Below are 24,965 nucleotides of genomic sequence, written 5' to 3' on the forward strand. Positions count from 1 at the left end.
AAAGTTGGAAGGCCTAAAATGTCTTTTCTTCCGTATTTGTTTTCCAAATTCATGTGCTTCTCTGTGGGGTGTGTCCTAAATAAAGGATTTAGATTTAGATTCCCCACCCAAGCCAAATCCGTGTCTGATGCCAGCAGGTATAATCCATTGCAAGTTCAAACATCTCAAAGGGGGCTGGTAGTCAGTAAGGAGAGAAGATGGTAGTAAAAATAAAATGGATGGCCTTGCACCTGAAGCAGTGGTCCTTGCTCAAGCAGAGCTCACACTGACCTTGATAGGAGATCTGCCTGAGCAAGGACTGTTGAGCCAAGTCCCTTTGGATCTTTTTCTGAAGAAAAATTAGAGTCTAAAACCAGGGAAATGGAAATAAGTACTGCCAAGAACTTTGAAAGATGGGCTGGGGAAGTCAGCATGTTGAGCAATTGCTCTAGATATCTGTGGTTAGAAACAGTTCTGAGGAAAGAGCCATGGGTCAGATGATCATACCAAAGAAAAAACAAAAAACCTATCTTCCCTCTATTGTGTGCACTTACAATTTTCATGGGTGTGAACTATTAGCCTCTTCGAATCCAATTAAGGGAAACTTTGAATGCTGATGATAGGGGCTGGGTTGACAGTTTGAATGAAGTCTTCAGCCAGCTTTACTCAGTAACAGCTGACATAGGGCAGTTTTGAACCCGTGACCTGAAAGTGAAAGGCGCTACAACCCTAAATCCATGCTGCCCAAGGTAGAGCTTGTTGATAGATGTAGTCCCGTTAGATTCTGTATAAAATATCTGGGATTCATTTGTTGGGAACAAATGATCCCATTCTTGTCATATCAATGATTTTGTATTCTGATTGCCGCTGGAGTAAGGCTGGATTTTCAGCTCGAGAGCTGGATTCAACTCTTGTCTTAGTCATTGGTGAAAGTGATTTTGTTTGTCTCACCCTAGAATGTAATGATTCAATCTGCTCAAGAGTGGCCTAGGATTGGAATATCTGGGACATGCTGGAAAGTGTTGCAGGTCAGGCTTGGAGGACATTGGCAGAGCCGGTGAGAGGGGTGCAGGACTGGTATAACTGGGTGTGCTGCAGATCATGACTCCAATGCACTGGCGTAACTGTATGTGGGGAAACTTGCATGGTCCAAACCCATGGGATGCCTGCTTCAAACAACCCTACCTGTCCCTCACTTGCATATGCACTGAATTCACTAAAAAACTTAGCTTTAACAAAAGCTTTTATTGCTCAGATATTAATGTTGACAGTTATGCTGAGCTGGTAACTAAAGAATAAACATTTATGGGGCTTCAGAGACTCCGGTGGCACCTTAAAGACTAACAGATTTATTTGGGCATCAGCTTTCATAAAAGTGGGGTTTTTACCCACAAAAGCTTATGCCCAAATAAATGTTAGTCTTTAAGGTGCCACCGGACTCCCTCCCTAACACGGCTATCCCTGATACTTGACATTCATGGAGCTGTTAATGTGCTTTTAAAATGAACTCAATAAGTAGCTTGTTACTCTTTAGATTAGTGTGTGTGTGTGTGTGTGTAGTCACAGCTGTGTTACTTCTAGTTATAAAACCATTTCTGCTATCACGTTAGGAGGAGGATGTGAGAGAGGAATAGTAAACAACAAGGACATATTCACAAGGTGTCCATTTTTTTAAACTGAAATAACATTTTTGGCAGAGCTTAGCTGTGCAGCAGAAGTATTGCGACTACCATACAGTGTCTGCTGAGGAGAGAGCCAGGGCAAGTTTGCTTATTTCAAAAAAATGTATTGAGCAAATCTTACTGGCTTTCTGCATTTCTGCAATCATTTATAAAAGTGAAAACATTTTATCTTAGTGAAGCGAAGCCAGTGTATTTGTCCAATGGCTTAGGGCAGAGACCACTGACAGAACTCCCTTGTTCGCTCCTGGTGCTGCCACTTGTGTGCTGTATGACCTCAGACAAATCATTTGACTTATCTGCTTCCATTTCTTCAGCTGTGAAGTGGATGTAGTTCCACCTCACAGGAGTACAGAGAGGATTAATTTTTCAAATGTTTTGAGAGCCTCTGATGTAAGGAACGATACATAAAAATGCAAAATATATATTACACTAGCTACTTACTCTCAGCACTTAATCCATGATTTCTAATATCAACCCCCCAACTGAATCTCTGCCCACAACACACAAACTGCAGTTGTAGCTCCAATCCATAGTCCATATGATGGATTCCCATGCAAATTACCATGCTGACAACCTTAGAAAACACACTTGCCACCCCCAAACTGTGTTTATGCTTTATTGAAAAATACAAAGCCAGTAACAAAAGCTTCCAATAACTAAAATATCAAACTTTTTTATAGTATTAAAGGCTTAATGTAACCATCAATCTCAGTTATGAAATGGCACATTAGACACTCCCACAGTCAGAGTTTTAGTTTTGCAAACTAATTTTTAGTTGGATTTAAAAAAAATATTTCAATTTAAGAAGATGACAGTTGAGGAGCAAGAGGCCTACCCATGCTGTTATGGTACAAGCAATTGCACAGCCATATCAGAAGCCAGGAGATGTGTAATAATCATAGAAACATTTTGTTTCTTTAAAAAAAAAAATTTACTATCTGCAGTAGTGCAACAGAGGATATGCACAGTAGTGATACTGGGGACAATGCTGTACACCACACTGGGAAACTATGGCAGGCCAATCCACTCTTATGCCTCATTGCTCAATCAGAAAACCTGCGTCTCTGTTGTGTATGTGAGAGCCAGAAGACAGCAGTCTGCTGCTCTGCTTTTAAACTCTGCAATTAATCTCCACTATGGTGGTAAATTAATAAAACCTCCACTCACGTGCTCGTCTTATTGGCCTTTGGTCACAAAGTGGTGGTCGCTGCAGCAGTGCGAAATGAAATGCAAGATGTGCTATCCTGTCAGCAAGAGCAACGGTGGAATGGAAGGGGTGGCGTTAGTCTGGAAAGCAGAGAGGGCTCTGGAAAGAGTTATCAGCTGCACAGCCACAACTGCTTGGACACATGGACCTGAGAAAGCACAACGCAAACTACGGAATGTGTAGAGACCAAACCGTGAAATGGGAGGACCAAAGAAGCGAAGCGCTTGAATTCCCCAGGTTGGGATGAGTGTTCCGAATAAACCCCCAGTGAAATGGACCCCGTCGTCTCATGCTTTTTAGGCAGGGTGAGGGATGTGATCCTTCCCGCTGTGGTTTCACTCTATAAGAGCACCAAATGGGACCGAACAGGGTTGCTGCCCCTCAGGAGTCAATCCTTCCATAGGAAGAAAACACTGTGGAGGAGAAAGGGAAAGTCATTGTCAGAGCCACCTTCTAGTATTGCCATAGAAAGGATGTAAGAGGGGCTGGGTGGTTAAGCACAAGAGTGGGCCATGGAAATATGCAAGTTCAAATCCCAACAGTGCCAATTGTTCTGGTAAGTCCCTTCAATCTGTGCCTCTGTTTTTCCAGCTGTTAAGCTGCCCTTCTTGAGGTCCTGTGAGGCTCAGCAGGTTTGGAAAGCACTATGAAGATAAAAAGTGCCTGTTTCTGTAGTCTAGATGCATGAATAAAATCTTACATAAAGCTACTCTCCGGGCAGGTGCTCACTGCAGACTAGGCTAAGACACAACTTTGACTGATGTTACTTTTATGGAGAGAGCATGTGTCACTCACTGCCCTGCAGGAGCTGAGGAGCTTATGGCCAGGTCAGAAAATTTAGAGCTTACAGAAGCATCTGCTGTAGTTAAAGGTCTGTCTATTGTCATAAAACTGTCAGTTGTTCCAAATCTCCTTTCCTGCCTGACAAACTCCCTGCTTGATTGTGGCTGAAATGCTACAGACTGCAGTCTTCTTGCACTGGCCAGTTTATACTCTAAATACTCACTTCTCTCTCTCAGCCCCTGTCCAAAGCTGCGATAGACATGGAGCAGTGCCCAGAACAGAACAGATTTTATTGCGACGGAGATGCAAGAGCCAATGATGACGGCAGCTTCCAGGGCGTAGGAAAGTTCCTGGCCCCAGTGACTTATCACCTGAGGAGAAAAGGAGAGAGACCAAACAATCAGCACTTGCATTGACAGAAACCTGCTGCCATTGAATGTAATAAGCCATCAATCTGCCAAAACAGGGAAGTGAAGAGGCAGCGGTGGATGCCAGGGAGGGAGCTGCATTTATGACAAGTGGTTGGGTTTCTTCTTCTGGTTTTGTGTTGGTTACACAATGATTTCCTAGTCCAACCCCACGAGATCACAAAAACTACCGCAACAAGCAGCTTGTTAGTAGTCTTGGAAGAATGACTAGAGTTAATGGGCTAAGGAGACTGCTTTTTGCTACAGCAGTGATCCCTGTAGAGCAGGGCGGAGGAATGTTGGTAGGAAATTTGTCATGTTGCTTCCTGTGCTGTACCTGTTTTGTAAATAGGCAGTGCTTCAGTCTCCACGGCTAACACTACTGCACCTTTCACTGGTACTACATTAAAAAATGAAGGAGAAACAAACATTTCCCTTTCTTCAATTTCTGCTGCACCCATCTTATTCAGGCCCCTGTACATTCCAGCTTGGAGTTCTGTTCCCTCCCCTTGAGATGTCCTTTAATGCCAACACATTCCTCCACTTATCTCTTAGTTCTTGCCTTGTTCCAGCCTGATCCCATCACACACAGCCATGCACTGATCTGATACAGAATGGCAACCAAACGGCATTATGCCTGGTACTCATAGCGTTATTAAAGCTATGTGAAAACAACACTCTCCCTAAACTGAAAAATTAGCCATATCAGGCACAAGACACCCAGGACCCTCTCTTCCACTTACCTCTCTTCATTGAGGGTTTGGGGACAAAGCTGATTTTACATGGCTTTCACTGCACTGATGTTGCCATGAATGGTAAGGACGTTCTCTTTATGACTCTCCTAGTAGCCTGACGGATCTTTCTCTAGCCTTGCAGGTTTTTATTAGTATCTGTCTATGTAAACAGCCTATTTCAGGAATCACTTTCCATTTCTAGCTTCTGTTTCTCCAGTGCTTCTACTTAAACCGGCAATGGGGGTCTTCCAACCACTGCCTATGAAATGGTTCCATGCACAGTAGCCCCTGCTGCCTTTCTTAATAGTTCTAAGTAGGTTAATGCTGGAAACCGCTTTGGTCACACACCGAATCCCAAAACCCTAAAATCTCTGGCTCCTACATAACCCATTTTCTTATTCACTTTTACTTTACTTGTTTGCCAGAAGCTGGGAATGAGTGACGGGGGATGGATCACTTGATGGTTACTTGTTCTGTTCATTCCTTCTGGGGCACCTAGCATTGGACACTATCGGAAGACAGGATACTGGGCTAGATGGACCTTTGGTGTGACCCAGTGTGGCTGTTCTTATGTTCTTACTATAGCATCCCAACACATCATCCCAAACCCTTTCTTGGGCAGGGCCCTGCTGTGAATTTTTCAAGCAGAAACATTCCTTATCTCATTAGCTAATCTGGCTCTTACGTTGCAGACTCAATAATGACTTAGCAGAAAAGTCTAAATAGTGCAAGAATCACAAAGTCCAATCCTGCACTCTCTGCCACGCTTTCCTTGGACAAACTTTGTCTGTAGCGTCCAAGGTTAGGCACTTACAAAGCCGCATGTGGGTGTAGTTGGATTTTTGTTTGTGTTATAACAAGCTTTCTCTCTCCTCCTCATTTCCCCCCCCCCCTCAGCTTTGCTTGCCATGAGGATTTATGATTTTGAGTGAAATTCCGTCACTGCCTTGTTTGAATGGGCGTGGAGCACAGAGTGAGGGCAAAGTGGTTATTTTCAATTAAAAATGACTTTTTTTTTTTTTATCAAATTGTGTAGCTGTCCCAGTTGGGGGCTGTAAGCTACTCAGCTCTCATGCTGCACAGGACTGGGCACGTTAATACCAGGAGAGACCTCTACAAAAATTGAGGGATGCAGGAGGTGGTATTAGAGATGCTGGTGCACTCTTCCCTTTGAGTCTGAACTGAATTAGTGCCCCAGCATGTGCTAGGGGTTGCCCAGCTGAGATGTACAAGCAAGATTCTGACCAAATTCCAACTTAGGTGATTCAATTCTGTATATAAGAATTGCGAGGTAATTTCAGTTGATTATGCTGCATTCTTCACTTTCTGTCCTTAACTGTTATGGGGTGGGGGGATGTTGGTGCTATATAGCAGCCCTGAGGTGGCTGCATTTCAGTGGTGAACTGATTGCTAGTAGGGATTTCCTAGAGTCAAAGAGAGGCTTAATTCATTGATGTTTGTAAAGCACTTTGAGGTCTTCAGATGGAAGGTGCTAGAGACAGGCAGAATTATTTTGAGGTAACTTTCCTAGCTGGAGACTTGTTTCTTAACGCCTTCCCCCGTGGGCTCTCTTGCTAAGAGAGGATTGTTACAGCTTGAGCACGGCAACGCAGAAATGCAAGTGGATTTGACTTTCCCTGAGCTGTTGTGTCACTCGTGTATCAGGAGTGAAGCTGCCCAGATGCGGGAACTGACATGGAATAAAATCCTTCATTTTTGATTCTCTGAAAATGACTTTGCTACAGAAATTAAAAGTCTCCATTCAGAATCTCAGACCTGCCTTTCCTGGGAAGTCTCCTGCACCAAGCTTCCAGGAAGTGTGCTGAATTTTGCCTGGGACCATCTGATCGTGGGGTTGCTAAAGCAACTATCTCTGTTTAATGAATAATATATTCAGAAATTAAATAATTTACATACACGGCGGCTAGGGCCTCTGTTCGAGCTCCCCGGTGCTGCCAATTCCTCCTCAAGGAGGATGGATTATTTTGACCAAAGGAACCTCCCTCCCAGCTGGCTTTGTTCTTGTCGTGCTGTTATTTAAGTACAGGCATGGTGCTTTTCACTCCTGGAGAAGCGTGAATTATTCTGCTGACCCTGTGGCTGTCAGAAACCTGGGATTAATACTGGGGTTCACTGAGGCGTGGCTGCAAGAAGTAATAGCACAGGAATGTGTCCAGAAAGCTCAGGGGTCTGGTGGGAGTGTTCAGAACTGCCATATTTGGCTTACATCCCTGTCTCTCTGGCTCAGACCCAAAGCGAAGGGGCTTGTCCAGCAGTGACCCCTCAGGCTGGTGTGAAAAACATGAACTCCTCTTAGTATTCAGGCTCTTCCAACGTGCAGTAAGCTGCTTTGCCCTTCCCCATGCTCATTCTCTACCTCCTCTCTCGTGCAAATGGTGCAGATGGGGCAGCGTAGTGATAAGCACCTTGGCACTGCAGTTTGCTGTGTCTATGCTGTCTGAGCTGTGTCTGGAGGAAAGGGTGGCGGTTGCTCTGCCTACGGAAATCTTCAGCACATTCCGACCCTGAGGACCTGCAGCTGGTCTAGAAGCTGCTTGTATGCAGAGACACCTCTTGGGGGAGGGAGGGTGGTGTTATCAAGAGCTGCATATCTTGTGCTAGGGGATTTCTGCCTCCTTTCTTGATGCTGTGGCCATGGGAGAGACTTCCAGTGCCGCTCCCTGTATGCAATCAACGTAAGAGCAACTTAACACTAGGTGTGTTTTCTCTGGCTAGCCGATAAACGTTACGGGCCTGATTCTGAACGGTGCGGCATGCCTGCAGCTCTCAATCATTTCAGTGGGAGCTGTGGCTACATATACAACTCCTGTTGCCTCTAACAGGAGTTGGATTGTGCAGGTCTGGGGGTAGAGCTTTGTCACAAGTAGGGTGACCAGACGTCCCGATTTTATAGGGACAGTCTTGATTTTGGGTCTTTTTCTTATATAGGCTCCTATTACCCCCATCCCCTGTCCCGATTTTTCACATTTGCTGTCTGGTCACCCTAGTCACAAGGACCCAACAATATGTAAACATTTTGTCCCCAGACTTATTTTAGATCAACAAACACTTGATGAGTTACCATGTAGAGCAGGTAGACGAGATTAGCCACTTCTGGTATGTTCTGACTCAGAAAAATCCAGACCAGAGGTTTTAGCTCTTTTAAAATCTGTAACATAAAATTGGATACAAGCAGCTTTAAAACTGGATGCTGGAGACTTTGAAGAGGCATATGGCTGGTCCCAATCTGTGGTTTAACTCAGCTCTAGAAGTCCCCTCCTGCCCCTCATTCAGGGCTGCACCTTAGCAGGAATGGGCATATGCCTTAATTGTCCCCTCACCTCCACCCAACGTCAGACCGTCTAGATTAATTAAGACTTGTGCACAAAAGCAGCCCCCTGCCCTTGCCCAGAGTGAGAGGGGCTCAGATTTCACTGCTGCACCCCTAGGGGCAAGTCTCAGTTATTGCCCTCTAGTCTCTGCTCACCTTCCTCACCACACAGTGATGGGGGCTCTGTTTGAGAGGGAACAGGGACTGATGTGACCGGAGATAGTGCAGGTCAGAACCAGTGCCAGGTTTACAATTGTGCCAGTGGCTCCATGGAGCCAGGCCCATGCTCAGAAGGGGCCCTGGCCTACTCCACTTGCACTGCGCCCTGAGACCCCGCTGGCTCCCCCCACCCACCAGTTGCTCCTCTTGGCCTGTCTGCCACCTGGTAGAGGGTTCCTCTAGGGCCCCTGACCCTGCTCCTTTCTCCACCCTGGCAGGACCCCAGTGCATCTCTGGCTCCAGGCCTGTGGGACCCCGACTGTCTCCCTAGAGCTGAGCTGCCTGGGACTGGTGCAGATGCTGGGCCAGTCTCAGCCTGGGGGGACGGAGAGTGTGTGTGGGAGTCTTGGCTGCGCCCGTCCAGGCAAGTGTGTCTTGAGAGAGCCTGGCTGGGGCAGGCCTTGGCCTGGCTGATGGCACCACTCCTGAAGGGATAGAGCAATTCCCGGCCCTGGCTACGCTGCTGGCTCAGCCCAGCAGACAGTCACCTCCCAGCAGGGCTGGTGAGGGCAGCCGGGAGGCAGGGTGTGGGGGAGTGGGTCTCTAGGGAGTCTGGGGCGGGGGTGATGGGCTGTGAGGGGGCAGGGAAGATTGTGTGTTGGGGCAATAGGGAGTGGGGGTTCTGAGAGGGATGCTGGGCAGTTGTGGTGAGGCTGTGGGCAGGGGAGTGCTGGGCAGGGGTGGTGGTGTGCAGGGTGCTGTGCATTTCTGGGGAAGGCCTGGAGGGAGGCGCTGGGCATAGTGGGTCTGGGGGGGGCTCTGGTCATAGGGAGTCGGGGGGGTGTTGGGCAGGGGACTCTGTGGCGTGGCATGGGCCCACCCCCTGACGGGAAGGGGCATGCTGCCATCACAGGGCCATTATGCATCTGGCAACTGCCAGTTTGTAAATAGTGCCCTCGCACTGGGCTGGGTGGAGCGGGGCCGCCCCTGCCATGCCATGCCCCTGGCTGGTCCCTCAGTCTGGGGACTGACCTCCCCGCGCCATGCTCCATTGCCTTAATGGGGGCCCACAAATATGTTTGGCGCCAGGTCCACAAAAGGTTAATCATTACGGCCCTGGTCAGAACTGAAGCGTGTTTGCCTGGCTGTATGGGGGAAGTGTAGACACCCACCTGACTACTGTCCAGTTTGAGCCAGTCTACTCACCCTCCACTGCCCTGAACTTCAATTCATTCAGCCTTGTAAAGCTCCCCGTGGGGCTGACAGCTTGTTTAAATGGAGATGCCACCAGCTTTTCACTAAAGGACAATTCCCTGGAAGCTGGTGTTTGCTTAACATGCTTCAAAATCATTCTCTCCTCTCTTTCTGGCTGGTTCCCAGGGGTACACCCTGAGTTGCTCCAACAACATTAATGTTTACCTAGCTTGCAGACTGAAAAGTGCAGGGTGTGGACAATCTTTTTCTTCCTGGAGGGAAAGCAAGTCCCTGAAGACTAAATTCAGGGAGTTGAGAGTGGCAAAAAAGTCTAACTTGGACAAAGTGTTTTCTCTCTCTGCTCAGGCGCAGGGTTAGGGAAAGAGGAAGGGTGCAATGCACATCACACCTGAGTGAGCCTCTCTCCCCAGGACTGGCCTCTGGCCCTCCTCAACCGGAACAGTAGGTCTGATCAAGGAGAGGAGAAAGTGCTGAGTCAGAGAGGACCCACGCACCTGCTTGGAATAACTGTCCCCACAGGATTTACGTTTGGACAGACCAGCCACAGGTCCATCAAGCCCAGGATCTTGCCTCCAGCAAGTGGTCAGTACCTGAAACTCTACAGCAAGGATTCAAAAGTCAGGAGATGAGATGAGAAAATAAGAGCAGGATATAGGCCAAAACCTGGTGAGATGGGGGCAACTGTCAGTGCATAAGTGGAGGCAGGGGGGTGTTTTGGAAGGGCTGGAGTGGAATTGAGATTCCCCCATGTTCTAGAGAGGACCATGTTGTGTGGGACACTTCCAGGTTATTGTTGTTAAAGCTTTTACACCTGTCGTAGATTCATGTGCCTCCATGTTTCTGCCTCCACCACAACCTGAGAGCAGGTGCTTATCTGTGACATCTTGCAGGCTGAGGGCTCCAAGCAAAGGAGCTGAGACCCACTGCTGCAAAGGGAGGTGAGAGAGCTCTACATACTCTGCAGTGAGCTGATGTGTGAAGCTCATCCATGTGGGGATGGGGAGGGAGTCTCCTTCCTGACCCTGTCACAATGAACCTATGCCCCAAAGCCAGAGACGGAATTGTGCCCCTACCTTGGAATGCAGAACTACAAGGATCTGATTGGGAAACATTCTAGCACTTCTGAAATCCAGCTGCCCTGTCTGTGACCCCTGCAGCAGAGTGTGCCACAGGCTGGCAAGATGTAGCACTGAGATTTTGCCCTTTTATTGCTTGAAATATACCAGGTGTATATTACACCATGAATACCAGCTCTCTTATTCCTGAGCAGTGCAAGGCTGTGTCTGTACTGGGGGACAATGGGGGACAACAGTTCAGCACTGTTACCCCTGCAGTGCAGTGCCACCAGAGGTAGTTGTAGTGTAGACAGGGCTCTGAGCAGGCTAAGACGACAGATGGTCCACTAGAGCATTTGCTGTTACTAATGTAGAGATACCCAGCCTTGCACTGCCTCCGTGTAGGGCCTGTGAGAGATTGTGTGTGTGTGAGGACAGAGCTTTCCATCTAATGCATGTATGAGGGAGTGACTACCCTGATGCTCGCACTCTCCTGGTGACTCAGAGAGGCCCAAGAGATTTCTGCAGGCTACTTGCTGAGGCCAGGTGGTTTCTGAGGATTGGCTGACAGGTGGTAGTGGAAAAACAAATTGGTGGCTGTGCACTTCCAGTCACTGAGAGAAAGTGATGCAATCTTGCCACCTCTCCCACTTCCCCAGCTGTCTGTCTACAGAGAGCTAATGGGGGTCAGAGATTTAACACTTTACAAAGGTATGTGGGGAGCTGCTAGTGGGAGTGCAGACAGGAGTCTCACTACCTGACTTCCTGGCCTCAACTCTTAAAGGTAGCTTGTACTATTCTTTCCCAGCAATAGGAGGAAGAGGTGACTACAACTGTTGCAACTAGGGTACAGGTAAGGGTTGATTTCATGTGACATATTACCTAGAAGGAAGTAGTATTGTAAAAGTCCCCTGTTTCTGGCTAGTTCTGTGTAGCTGGACAAACAAACAAACCAACTGCAGGCATCCAGGAGCATATATTTAATATCAACTATAAAACTATCTTTCAGCTATTAAGAATTTCCAAGAGTGTTGAAACGAAGTGAAAACACTCAATGCATCTGAATCACACTTAATCCTTCCCTGTGGTATCAGACAAAAGGAGGTTAACCTACTTTGCTTCTAATCCTGCACTCCTTACTTGAGCACCCAAAGATTTCAATGGAAGTTTTGCCTGAGTAAGATCAAATCCAAAATTTTAAATTCACAAGCCCTTATTTTCAATCTTAATATAGTCATTTATGTTTAAACAGGGCCTTCTAATGCTTCTTTCCAGTCTCCATACTGGGATCTGCTCCAACCCCGCTCCCCCGAGTCTCCCTCCTGTCCAGCCAGAACCCCACCTCTGATTCAGCAGTACAGGAAGGGTAGAGTGGTAGTGACCTAATCGTATGTGTTTGCAACCCAGATTGAGAACCCATCCTCCAAGGAGTTCACATCCCATTACAAAGTTCATGGAGTCACTCTGAGGTTCACACTCACTGCGATGATGCCCACGGTCACTTTCAGGCAAGCCCAGAAGACGCCAATTGCTAGGATGATGCTATGCAAGAGGGGGATTTTATCCAGACTCGTTAGCAGCAGAGCACAAAGGCAGAGCTGAAAAGTGAGAGGCAGAAGTTGAGTGAAATTACAGTTTTTAAAGTGTGTACGTCCACAAACAGTGTCCAAAGAAATGGCACAAACTCTCAGTAACGATGGATGGGCAGAGTTTAAAAGGCAAGATTTCTCTCTCAGGAAAACATAGCCAGCACCAAACAGAGGAGACATACGCATATACTATACCCTACCACTGTATCAGCTCAGCAAAAGAACAGGGAGGGCAGATATATGTGTTCCCAGGTGAAAGTATAGGTAATAAAGTAGCTCAGGTATTGAAGTACAATCTCTCTCCAAACAGGCCTCTGTGGTTCACTTTACATATCTGTAGTTTCACGCTGGTATCTTGACCTGATTGCTCTGCTAGGTCAAGTTGTTCTTTATCCGAATGTGATTCACTCGTACCTCAGTGTCCTGTTCCCAAGCGTAGGTAGCAGATAGGACGCTACAGAAGCAGAAAGCTTGACTCTGTAAAGTTATTCTGCTATAACCCCTTTCCTATGTTAGAAAATTGAAACAGTCGAGTTTCAATACTTCAGGAAATCACTGGCTTTCTGGGAAAACTGACTTCCTAATGAGATTCTGCTTCTGTTTTGTCTGGCAGGACAATGAGAAAATATTTTCTAGGTCTATTTTTATGGGTTTTAGCCATTTTTCCCTATGAAGGGTACTTAGGGAGGTAAGCATTATTAGGAAAATTTTAGAGATGATCGCACAGTAAGTCAATTGGTGAGACCCTGGGAGACCTGGCTTGCAGTTGCCTCTTATATACACTAGTCCAATTCCAAATTATGGTCCGTATTAGTGGGAGAGGGAAGCAATGGAGAATGTATTAATACCTGTGCCTGAAGATCAAAGGTCAACATGGAAAAACAGAGGTTCAGCATAAAATACTGTGACTGGAGGCTTTCTAGAGCCCCGCCCACTCGGAAGGCCATCATGCTTTGACTCTGAATGAGGATGATGGCGCAGATCACGTCAAAGGATCCAACCAAGAGGATCAGAATGAAGCGGGCCTGATGGGAAAGGAAAGCAAGAGAGTTACAATGGCACACCTGGACTGACCACACTACAGTCAGGTTAATCTTCAACAAAAGGGAAAAAATGGGAACAACATTCAATATTCATTTGTTATTGCCGAAAATCACGGGGACCAGGAACAAGGAAATTGGGTTGCATGCAAATGCAGAGGTTCTAACATAGCAGTTAACATCACATAGGATGTACTGCTAGAATAGAAGCTGGCATTGCTTATGCCCTCATAAAGCTATAATTCTGGCCATTTGATGTAATGGATTACTAATTATGATGTTTAAGGTGCAACTTAGCAAATCACTATCTTCAGTGTGGGAGATTTATACCTTAACCTTTGCATTCCCTAACTTGGATATTCAAACATAATGTCATTGCAATGTTATGCTTGATTTTTATTTTACATATCAAAGAAATAGCTGTGGAGGGCCAACATTTCTTTGGCCATGGCTGGCTTTGAGTTTACTTTATGGACGTTACCAGGTAAGATATCTGATTGGCTGAGAATCTTTCCCATTGGTTTCTATGGGAAAAGCAGTTTAATTTTAATATTATGCTTGTTTCACGCTGAGTCTGGGATCAATAGACATAGCTTTGTTTTCATCTCCTTCCTGGTTCTTGTTTACCGTATGGGCAGATAGCTGAGGCTTGTACGTAAATTAATCAGCATTTCCTTGATGCCTTTCCCTTGGTAAGCCCCAAGATTCTATCCACTGCCAATAAGTAACAGTAATTGAATGAGCCATTGCTATGTAAACTGAGCAGGCCAATCCTAGCTGCTTTCATCTTGTTAGCTTATTTTCTGCAGTGTTCCTCCCTGCTAGAGTTCATATTTCAGTGTCACTCTGGAGTAGGAACCTCTTTCTCATCCTGGAGGATAGCATGCAAATAAGGGGGAAGGACTACCTAGAAGGACAGTCCGGGTGTGACAGGTATGTGAAGGATGCAGCTTAACTCCAAATCCTGCACCCCCATTTGCTTATAATAAACACATACATCGGGCTTTGTCTACATGTCAAGGTACTGTGCTGCAAGCCAGGGTGTGAATCTACAGCGCACTAGTTTGCTGCACAGTAACATCCTGTGTGGACACTGAGGGTGGATTTGCTGTAAATTCGTACCCTGGCTTGCAGTGCAGTAAAATGCGGTGTAAATAAGCCATTAGAACAAAACTACAATCCCCACCAACCATTTGTTTTCCGATAGACACTGCAACTTTCCAGCTTAGCAAGATTATTGCTTTTCCCACTGAACATAATGGTAGGAACATCTGGGCTGGTGGCTAGGGTCTCAGGAGGCCTGGGTTCAATTCCTAGCTCAGACTTCCCGTGTTAGACAACTCACTTCACCTACACTGTGACAGTACCCATCTGTAACATGAAGACAGTAGTTCCCTACTTCAGAGGGAGTGCGGTGAGGTAAAATCCACTGAGGTTTGTGCTGCACTCAGATACTCCCATGATGAAAACCACAGAAGTACTTGAACAGAGAGAGAGAAATTTGCCATCTCAGATAATCAAACTTCCACACCTTCTATAAGACCATTGTAATCTCTATGGAATAAGATGCCTGACTTTCCCCATGTCAGCTGTCTTACCACATTCGCAGGATGCTTTACTTCCCTAAGATCTTCAAAGTCAGTATTTAGAGAAAAGCAAAGAGAATGAAACTGAGATGCTGACCAGGACGTTTGGCTTTTGTTTAGCAGAGACAACTGTGAAGTTGACAACGGATCGAAACATCACCAGCAAGATGGAGAGAACGAAGACAATGAGCTCTTGGCGATTCTCCTGCAGGATCCCTCTGGTTACATAGTACACGCAGAACACTGAGAAGGAGAAAGACAGGTCAGTAACCTAGGACGGAGAACACACAAGGGGCATATGTTCTTGACACCTGATGCAGATGACTCAATGTGTTTAACACACAACATATGAGAGCCATTTTTTGGCTTGCCTTTCATACTCCACCTGGAAAATATTACCCTATCAACTCCCTCAACCAATTAGCAGCTTCTATGAAATACTATTTGATTAGTATTTTTGTGTGTGTGTTAAAGAAAAGCAAGGGAAATCATTTAACCTTCCTAGTGGAAGTAATTAATGAGAGATCAATAATTCTATGGCTGGTAAGAAATTAACGACACACGCTCATACACACACACACACACACACACATCTACAGCACTGCTCAACTGGCTAAGTGCATTATGGGATAGCTCTGAAGCCTTACTGGATAGACTATTGCTAAAGGTAGACAAATAGATTTCACAACAGTCTGATGTCAACTTCTACGCTGAGTTGAAACATTAGGATACATCTACACTAACAACTGTACACATGTCTATGTGCATGATTGTGTCATAAATAATCCCCTATTGTTCACAGAAGCAAGTGTGTGAAGTAACAGAGGACAAATAAGATAGTTTATACCTAGGGTTGCCAACCCTTCAGGATTGTCCTGGAGTCTCTAGGAATTAAAGATTAATCTTTAATGAAAGATTATGTCATGTGATGAAACCTCCAGGAATACATCCAACCAAATTGGCAACCCTACTTATAGCTGAGGGGGTGGGTAAGTACATGCCTCAAGCTGTGGTATGGCCTTGTACCCGTGCCAGTCTGTAGTGTGGCTGGGGTAAGGAATGTATCAGACCCCAAGTTTCAATAGTCCTCTACCCCCATTCCCAAAATGTACTGAACCCTTTTCGTCCTGACCCATACCCATGATTCACAGCCCATGAAATGGAACAAGGACACTGTCTGGTGCTGTCATACAGCACACATTTTTCTGTCTCACTCCCACCCCCATCCCCCACATTCAGAAATATCCCCAGTCCCAAGAACACAGGGGAGGGGTGGGGAAAATGCAGTTAGTGATATGTGCTGACACAAAGCACTATAGTTTTCAATGCAGCAGAATTCTACCATGCAGAAAATGGGTAGATATATGTCTTTATGGTTTAGTTCACACAATGCAGGCACCTGCCGTCCACACTCCCAAACCTTGTCCAGTTTCAACTGTAGTAGGGCTTCATGCTCTATTACAGCTGCTAAATGCAGTTAGCACTGCGGACAATGAACAGTTAAAAAAAGAATAGCTTCATCCCCCACCCGCCAAGCAAATGTTGATAAGGTCCTTAAGAGAGATGGAGTGCTCCCGGAAACTGAGATTTGTAAACAAATGTGACTAGTGAATGCATTATGACTGCATTCCACAGCACAAACACAACCCTGCAGTGTTAGCCCAGTGGAGGTGCCCTGTTATAATGGTCTGTAATATGTGAATTGTCACAGGAAAAAATGGATAATGACCTTCTGCTACAGGGGAACAAAATCCTCACAGTGCATGCCAGTGTTCCCTCACATGCTTTCCCAGCAGCTGTGCATGGTGCAAAGGTGTCCCTTCACGCAGGCACAGGCAGATGTCATCTGCTTCCATGCTGTGTGAAGAGGTGGGAACAAGTGACATTCCTGATTTCCCTTGTCTGCTGGGAACCAGGACCGGTGTGCACGTAGCTGGGATCTGGCTTCCTGTGAAGAATTTGTAAGCCAGACCTGTTCTGAGCCCTCTTGGGATGGAATCACTCCCCTCCCCACAGAACCTCAGTGTTACCAACACCAGAGTTACGAGCTGGCCAGTCAACCACACACCTCATTTGGAACTGGAAGCATGCAATCAGGCAGTAGCAGAAAACAAACAAAAAAAGCAAATAGTGTACTGTGTTAAATGTAAACTACTGAAAAAAATAAAGGGAAAGTTTAAACAGAAAGGTTTGGCAAGATAAGGAAACTGGTTCTGTGCATGTCATTTAAATTAAGATGGTTAAAAGCAGCATTTTTCTTCTACATAGTAAAGTTTGAAAGCTGTCTTAAGTCAATGTTCAGTTGTAAACTTTTGAAAGAACAACCATAATGTTTTACTGAGAGTTACCAACGTTTCAGAGTAACAAGCAACCTCCATTACTGAGGTGTTCATAACTCCAAGATTCTACTGTATGATGTTTGCCACATTGGCATCCAGAAGGATGTACAGGCAGTGCCAGCCGAGATTTCAGTCTACCAACTATGCACTCCATCACCATTCTGCAGCTGCTGGGCTTGTAACTGAATTCCCTTTTTCCAGAGTCAGTAATGTTGGGGAACGGTTTCATAAACCACAGTAGGAGTGGGTATGCAGAGTCCCCCAAAATAACAATTGGCCCAGACATACCATACAAAACAATATTGTTTCTGGGGAATTAATCCTGATCTCCTGAGGATCCTAGTGCCTGAATCCCCGCTCCTCACGCCACTGCCTGCTGCCACTGACCTAGCATGTGAGGCATGTGCCGAGTGGGGTGTGAGGGGGGGGGAGCAGTAATAAGCACTGTGAGGGTGGGTTCGCTCTCTAACTCTTCCCTCCAGGCCTCCCCTAGTGTGCTGGCTGCTCCTGCCACACCTGCCAGCGGAGAGGTGCTGGTTCCTGTTCCTCGGAAAGTAGCAAGGATGCAGGGATGTTCTACTTCACATTGGGTCCTGGTGCCCCCATGATAACTTCATCGCACCTCACCCCATTTTGAAAACCGATGTTATCATAATCCCTAAAACAGATAAGAACCACCCTAGGACAGATACTTGAGAGTGGAATTGTGGTGAGGCACCCCAAAGAACACCAAGATTTTTAGTCAACAGCCATTGTTCATCTCTGCATCGCCTTCTGCCCAGACTGGAACAAGGGAACAAACCTTCCCCTTGGAAGAATGGGAATCAGTTCTCTGTTCACCTTGCTCCTCTGATCCCACTCTATTTCACTCATCTGACTGCCCAACTCTCCTTCCCTCTACATTGAGTGAGCAAATACTGGCATGTGAGTGGGTCTGATTCTTTGGGACATGTGGCTGGAGCATCATCTAAGTTTCCCAGCTAATGTAACCATAATTTTATAGACACTTATTCTTCCCTAGACAAACCACCCCAGGAAAGGAACAATGGACTCTTCCTCTTTCACTCTTGCTGATGGTAAACGAGGCCACTAACAGTAAGTGGCAAAACTGAAAAATTGGCCTTCTAAATTTGTTGTTTGTGTGTTTCTTTATGTGAAATGTTTTTGTCAAAAAGAAAAGTGGTTTCTGCTTGATTTTTTTTTTTATATATATTAGAAACTCAGTTCTTGTCCACCGTGGAAGACTGTATAGTGACAGTAGAACTAATGAAACTACGCTATCGTGAAAGATGAAAGCTAGCCAATTAAGAGGGAAAGGGATTGTAATCAGACTCTTTTAAAAACTTATTTCTTGTTAACACAGGTTAAATTCCAATGATTCATGCACAACTGAGAGAAAGGACATCTTTGGTAGAGATTCAAGACATCTGGCCCTTCAATTAAGGTGAAAGGTGAGAGCTCGCTGTTCACATGTCTGAGCCCTCCAAGAGGTCATCCAGCAAAACCAGGAAGAACAAATATGATGTTTCTGATCTTAATTTAAAAAAAAAAGGGGGCAGGAGACTGTTTTTGGAAGAAGAAAAAAAATCTAGCCAGTGGATTTTACAGATATTTGCTGACAGCTGAGAGCTGGTGAGACTCAAGGAATCCTGGGTTACCTTCCAGCCTCTGAAAGGGAGTGTGCTCTAGTGGGGATAGACTCTTCTGTCCATTCCCCTCCAACCTGTCCCTGTTCCAGACCTGTCTCTTCCCCACCTTTTGGTTCCTGGTCCCAGTCCCAGTCTCCTATTATCTCAACCAGCTAATGTGTTAAAACTGCAATTTGGCTTATCTAAGTTGAGTCTTAAGTAATGTGTTAAAGTCCTATTAGGTCACCTATGTTAACACAGACCTCTTTTTCCTGTTGTAAACATGGTGGTAGAGATGCATAGATAGATTTCCTGTCTCCACCTACTGGCTGCAGAGTAGAAAACTTAAACTCAACTCTTCATCTTTTTCTGAAGACTCAGACTCTATCACTAACAGAGGCAGGATGCTGGTTTGGCTGGACGAGTGTCCCAAATTCTGTCTGGTACTGATGATTCCTGGGTGAAAAGCTGTTAATCAGAGCAGAGTTTTCTATAATGAATGAATGTGTTTGTGTGAGAGAATATGCAACATCATCAACAGCCTTTTGTTGTGTTTTGGTGACAACACCAAAGCCGGCTGGCAGAAATTGCTTACACCCAGTGTGAAGGCCAGCTGCCCTTCTCAGTCTCCAGGCATGATTCTCACACAAACGAGCAGTTCTTCCTAGGCTTATGTTGGCCAGCTAGCAGCCAAAACCTGCTAGTACCACATTCCAGGGCCTCCTCACACATCTTTGTTTTATTTATTTTCAAATGAAGCTTTGTTTGGTTTAATTAGGGAGGATCCCAAAAGGTGAGGTATGGTTTCTTTTAAAGTTATGATAATTGGAAATATTTTATCTGTGAGGCTCTATGGATTTTATGCTTCCTAAAGAGCAGCGATTTAAACTAAAAAGGGCCTGAAGAATGAGGTGGTCATTTCACTTCATTAAAATACATTTGCTGAAACAAGAACTTTTCAAGAGTTGGCACAGAGAGATGCTCTGTACTTTCTGATGTTTAAGAACCAAACTGCCTCTGCTTGTTTTCCTGCAGTGAAAGAAGGCACTTTTGGAACCAGATATCACTCAAAGGAGAGCCGGGATGACTGGAGGTACTGTGCACGTCGACCTGCCCAAATTCTGTGATGGGTTAGAGCACAAGAAATTTAAACCGGAGCTGACAGGTGCACTGTGGCACATATGAGGACTTGGTCTAGTAAAATGATAGTTGTCCAAACCCAAAATCATTGGTACGGTTGCCCAATGGGAAACTACTATACTAAAACCAAATAATAACAGAAGCAGCAAAACAGTTCTAAGACAAAACATCCTAAAACCAGAGTTTTTATTTTATGCTATTCAGAGAACTGCTTTCTACATGACACTCAATCTATTGTCAATCTTCCTTCTACAAAACAACTGCCACAGAAGCACCTATCACAGAGGTGGGAAAACTACGGCCCATGGGCCACATCCGGCCCACAGGACTCTCCTGCCTGGTCCCAAAGTCCCAAAGGCCTGGGAGGCTTTCCCCAGCCCCTCCCCTGCTGTTCCCCCTCCCTCGCAGCCTCTGGGCAGCAGGGCTGTGAGCTTCTGGGGCAGCGCAGCTGCAGAGCCCAGCCTGACCTGGTGCTCTGTGCTGCGCGGTGGTGATGATGTGGCTGGCTCCAGCCAGGCAGCATGGCTGTAGCGCTGCCAGCCACCAGTGCTTCAGGCAGCACGGTAAGGGGGCAGTGAGCGAGGGGGTTGGATAGACGGCAGGGGAGTTCGGGGTGGTGGTCAGGGGGTGGGGGTGTGGATGGGGTCAGGGCGACCAGAGGGTGGGGAACAAGGGGGTTGAATGGGGGCAGTCAGGAAGGGGGGGTGGGTTGGATGGGGTGGGGCGCAGTCAGGGGACAGGGAGTGGCGAGTGGATGGGGCAGGGGTTCTGGGGGGGCATCAGGGAACAGGAGGTTGGATGGGACAGGAGTCCCAGGGGTGCAAATAGAGGGTGGGGGCCAGGCCATGACCCCCTCTCTTAACCGGCCCTCCATACAATTTCTGAGTCCTGATGCAGCCCTCAGGCCAAAAATTTGCCCACCCCGATCTAGCATGTGCACTCCTCAACTAGTGTAATGTTGCTTCTGCAGGTATTGAGGTTCAATGTATATATTATATCAACTAAAACAATATCTGAAATCTGAGTGTCCTTTACCAAATTAGTAAATATGAATCAGTGCATCTCTTTTTAAAGTGCAGAAACTGTTCATTTCTCATTTCTTACCAACTCCAATTAACTGTATAAGAGAAATGGTGAAATCTTCATGAGTCTGTTGAAAGAGGGTCTCTGTGGTTATTCCTATTACACTCAGCAGAGAGAGGATAGTTACACAGAAGTAGATCTTGACAGGAGAGGATAATTCTGACCAAGGTTTTATCTGAAATGAGAAAATATTTAAACTCAGACAGGTCTCTTTAAAATCAGAACATTAACACTCCTAAAAAATGCATTACACTAAATTACTTAAATGATACTTTTCTAAATACAGGGCATTACTTACAAAGGTGAAGGGAAACTCTATAGAATGGAAGAAATTACTCCAAAACTATGGAGGACCCGAGATGGGCAGTTTGTTGTATAGTAGTTCCTATCCCTAGACCTGATCATTAATTTTCAAGTTTATCCAGAGGGGCCAAATTCTGCTCTTAGTAGCCCTGAATAGAAGGCCAGAATGCTGTAATCCTCCACCCTCTGAAATTAAGGGTTCTGACCCATACAAATACACTTACTAAAACATGCTGAGTGATTCTCCCCATCAACACACACACACACACACACACACACACACACACGTGTTTTTAGCTATAGAACTTTTGTTAGAAAATTAACTGAATCCTTCAGATTCCTCAGCAGTGTCCAGAGAATGTAAATGAGCCATATTTTCCCTTTTTTCCCAGGGCAGCCAAAACCTCAGACCCAGCTGAGTTACTGAGAAACTATGCCATGTTGATACAATGCTCTTCATTTCTCAGTGCCATTGGCAACAGGAAAAATACTTTATTATCAGGCACATAGAGCGGATGAGTCAGCTGAAGGCAGGGTTTAGCAGAACATGATTGTTGCCACACAGCTTCATTTTGTAACTTCCCCCTACTGATTACAGTAAAAGATTATTACATATTAGTTGATTGCATATGATAGGGTTGTATTTATTCTATCTTCCCTGTGTACAATATCTATTGTATAGATCAGTAACATTTCTCCATTAAAATATTAGGATTTATTCACACAGACCCCCACAATGCAGGAAAGCACATAAGCACACACTTAAAAATCACACTATTCAGGAAAGCACGTAAGCATGTGTAAGTCTCTCTGACATCAATGAGACTTCAGCACATACTTAAAATTAAGCACGTACCTAAGTACTTTGGCAATACACTGGCCACAGTGGGTATGTCTATATGGGGATAAAAAACCTGCAGCTGACTTGGGTCAGCTAATTTGGGTTTGCAGGGTTTGGATTCCGGAGCTGAAAAATTCTCGTATAGATGTTTGGGATCAGGATCTGGGACCCTGCAAAGGTGCAGGGTCCCAAAATGTCTACATAGCAATTTTTAGCCCCGGGGCCTGAGTCCGGTGACCTGGGCCAGCTGCGGCCATGCTGTGGGGCTTTTATCTCCATCTAGACATACTCATTGGCATTAAATAATGGAATTTGCTTTACAGTGGGTTTATAGATAATAATGGATTTCACTTTACAGATCACAGCAACAACAAATACAAAAAACTCACAGCATAAATACTCTGCCAGTTATAAACACAAATGATTAGTTAAAAATTTCCCATGAGACCACATATAAAGTAACCATTTGTGTCTATTGTCTTCTGGATTTTTATAACAAAAGCTATGCAGGCATACTTAATACAGTTCAAGCTGTTCAAACTATTGGACTGTGGCATTTCTGGTACTTTGCTTTTGGGCTTTGGACTGATAACATGGACGTTATTTTCAACACTCCCTACCATTTACTGTTTTGTTTTTTCTTTTTTTAAGGGAGCAATTCCAGATCAAATCTGGTTCATTTTCTAATTTTTTTCCCATTTGCTGCTTTTAAAATTCCAGTAGGAAGAAGTCTTAAACACACATTCTCTTGCTGTGCTTGCAACCCAATGTTGTACAAGTACACAACTCTGAAACTAACTAGAAATTAAAGAGCGTTAAAAATTCCTTCCTTTTTAATAATCTAAGATGTTTTTGTAATATATGAAAGGCAATGTGTGGGTTTTTAAAAATGTGATTTTAACCTGATAGTGGGGTACTAAAGATTATACTATTCTGTGCATTTTAGATCTGCATTTTCACGCTGCCCATCCTTCTAACAATGATTTATATCTGCATGTCAATCTTTAAAGAGCTAAACATGCTGCTAACATATCTAGCCCATTTGACATCTTGGAGAGCCAAAGTATTACATCTTATAGATGGTTTGGAAGAGATTTTCCTTGAGGGGTTATGGACCCTTTTCTGCTGTAAAATTATTAAAATAACTTGTATTTTAAATACATAGTTCAAGTACTTACAGGGCCACAGGGCGTAGGAATAAGTTCTTGATGCCTTGGTGTTAAATTTGGCAGTGGAAGGTCTGCAGTCTCATTAGGTGGAGGAAAAAGAGGATCCCTTAAATAATAATAAAAAAGAGTGGAACTAAGATATGTTTTATTAATAACATTCTGCAGGATGGAAAGATAGGAGTACAACCATCTCAAAGCATTTAGTAAACATGGGCTTACAACCTCCTCATGAGGTTGCCATGCTGTACCTATTTAAGAGATGCAGTTGCAGATGTTCAGTTGCCGCCATCTCCCAATTTTTCCAGGATGGCCCAGTTTTAGCAGGGGAATGCCATTGGAGATATGCATCACAGTATGACATCTTCGTGCAACACGTGAGGTCAGGGTGCATTTGTACTGCTGCATCGTGGCACCTTCCTCATGCAACATCCTCTGGCACATTCTGGCTTGGCCTGAGGTTGGGGCAGTAGCGATGTGTTACGGGAAAGGCTGGATGTGATGCTGGATAGTGCGCTGATGTGACAGAGCAGTGTAGTGACACAATGCTTCTGTTATTTATTTAGCGTGTACATAGTCGTCTAGCCAAGCGAAGGCATCTTCAGTGGTGTGATGCAGTTCTTCTAGGCCACTGCAGAACCTAGTCAGCAAGCAGTCATTGACAATGTGCGTCATCGTCTGCTTTGCCTCTGTGATGTCATGGGAAGTGTGATGATGTCACGGGTAAGTGCAGTCCTCCAATGCTGTCACAGGACAGTGTGTCTGTGACGTTGCCGTGCAAGGCTGCATGACGTCACTGGCCCGTGTGGTGAAGCAAATGATGTGGAATGAGCTCCCAGGCCAGTGCAGTGAGTCGATGACGGGGCGGGAGGAGGCGCTGCACAGTGACACAATGACGTCATCCCCTCCCCCGAGTGGGGCAGTAACAGCCTGTTCCATCTCCCCCTCCCCCCAGCTGTATGGGCCGGGCTGCCTGTTCACAGGCGGACCGAAGTGAGGACTTATGGTGAGGGCGCAGCGAGCCCTTCGCGCACTCCGGGCTGGACTCTACCAACCAGAGACAGGTAGAGGGGGAGGCTGATCTCATCCTGCCCCCAAGGCAACAACGGGAGGGAGGGGGGTGTCCCCGACTCCCCTCCTAACGGGTCCCCGCTAGGACCAGGCCCCGCCCCTCTCCTACCTGTTGTCTAGCGGCTCCATGGCAGCGCCGACGCACCGCCCCCCTCGCGCCGGTAACGGTGGCTACATGGCTGGAGCTGCTGGGCTGGGCCTGCGGGTCCGTCGCGCACTTCCGGGAGGGGCCGGGCAACCGGGCATACGTCACTTCCCCCGCCCGCGCCCCGTAGCTGGGCTGGTTCTGAATTTTCCTCCCTCCTACATACATCTGGAGAGGGGCGCCGGGAAGCTGAATCCCCCACCGCAGCCGGAAAGGGGCCCCATGAACCTGAACCTCCCACAGCTGGAGAGGGTGCCCTGGAGGCTGAACCCCCAACAGCTGGAGAGGGTCCCCTGGAGGCTGAACCTGCCCCCCACATATTGTGACATAAATATAATTAAGTGGTCACATGCGGGTATCTTCTCCAGGAGGATCTGATCTAGTGTCCACTGGAGCATTAAAACTCAAGTGCTTGACTGTGGTGGGGGCAGAAGAACCCTTTGGCCTAGGCTCAGTGACACAAGTATACTGAAAGAACGAGG

At 45.9% G+C, this 24,965-nt stretch overlaps 2 protein-coding genes and 1 long non-coding RNA gene across 19 annotated transcripts in view; 2 read left to right on the plus strand and 1 right to left on the minus strand.

Moving 5' to 3' along the window:
* Positions 1–2,263: 2,263 nt before the first annotated feature.
* Positions 2,264–24,780, minus strand: LOC120387847. Of its 6 annotated transcripts, none has more exons than XM_039509111.1 (9): positions 24,448–24,601; positions 23,280–23,376; positions 20,979–21,132; positions 14,865–15,010; positions 12,990–13,166; positions 12,034–12,150; positions 7,863–7,961; positions 3,875–4,022; positions 2,264–3,281 (listed from the first exon to the last, which is right to left on the minus strand). In XM_039509111.1, exons 1-9 carry the CDS (start codon positions 24,465–24,467, stop codon positions 3,250–3,252), a joined length of 990 nt encoding a protein of 329 aa, XP_039365045.1. In that variant the 5' UTR covers positions 24,468–24,601; the 3' UTR covers positions 2,264–3,249. The 6 variants fall into 6 exon arrangements, 5 of the variants coding, with proteins under 5 accessions (XP_039365045.1, XP_039365042.1, XP_039365041.1 ...); XM_039509108.1 differs by lacking the exon at positions 24,448–24,601 and adding an exon at positions 23,519–24,088 and having other exon boundaries at positions 7,875–7,961; XM_039509107.1 differs by lacking the exon at positions 24,448–24,601 and adding an exon at positions 23,519–24,088.
* On the plus strand, positions 14,949–19,839 carry LOC120387848. Its single transcript, XR_005590375.1, has 4 exons — positions 14,949–15,029; positions 18,128–18,201; positions 18,470–18,557; positions 19,770–19,839. It is a non-coding gene; the product is annotated as an uncharacterized LOC120387848 (long non-coding RNA).
* The window catches only part of LOC120387846 (solute carrier family 35 member E2A-like), a 29,746-nt gene continuing 28,897 nt past the window's right edge, over positions 24,117–24,965 (plus strand). For 10 of the 12 annotated variants that reach the window (XM_039509095.1, XM_039509093.1, XM_039509090.1 and 7 more), the window contains exon 1: positions 24,156–24,331. The gene's annotated coding sequence lies outside the window, so the exon portion shown is untranslated. Of the gene's footprint in view, positions 24,332–24,965 lie in introns of all 12 variants that reach the window. The other 2 variants (XM_039509103.1, XM_039509106.1) reach the window with 2 other exon arrangements.

The sequence above is a fragment of the Mauremys reevesii genome, linkage group 21 (assembly GCF_016161935.1).
Source record: "Mauremys reevesii isolate NIE-2019 linkage group 21, ASM1616193v1, whole genome shotgun sequence".
NCBI classification, from domain to species: domain Eukaryota; kingdom Metazoa; phylum Chordata; order Testudines; family Geoemydidae; genus Mauremys; species Mauremys reevesii.

Coding starts and splice junctions, on each gene's coding strand:
- LOC120387847 (XM_039509107.1), bottom strand. CDS start 23,661: ATGCACCCTGACCTCACGTGTTGCACGAAGATGTCATACTGTGATGCA. Junction 21,133..23,279: donor TTCCTACGCCCTGTGGCCCT/GTAAGTACTTGA, acceptor TTCTCATTTCAG/ATAAAACCTTGGTCAGAATT. Junction 15,011..20,978: donor TATACAGTTAATTGGAGTTG/GTAAGAAATGAG, acceptor TCTCCTTCTCAG/TGTTCTGCGTGTACTATGTA.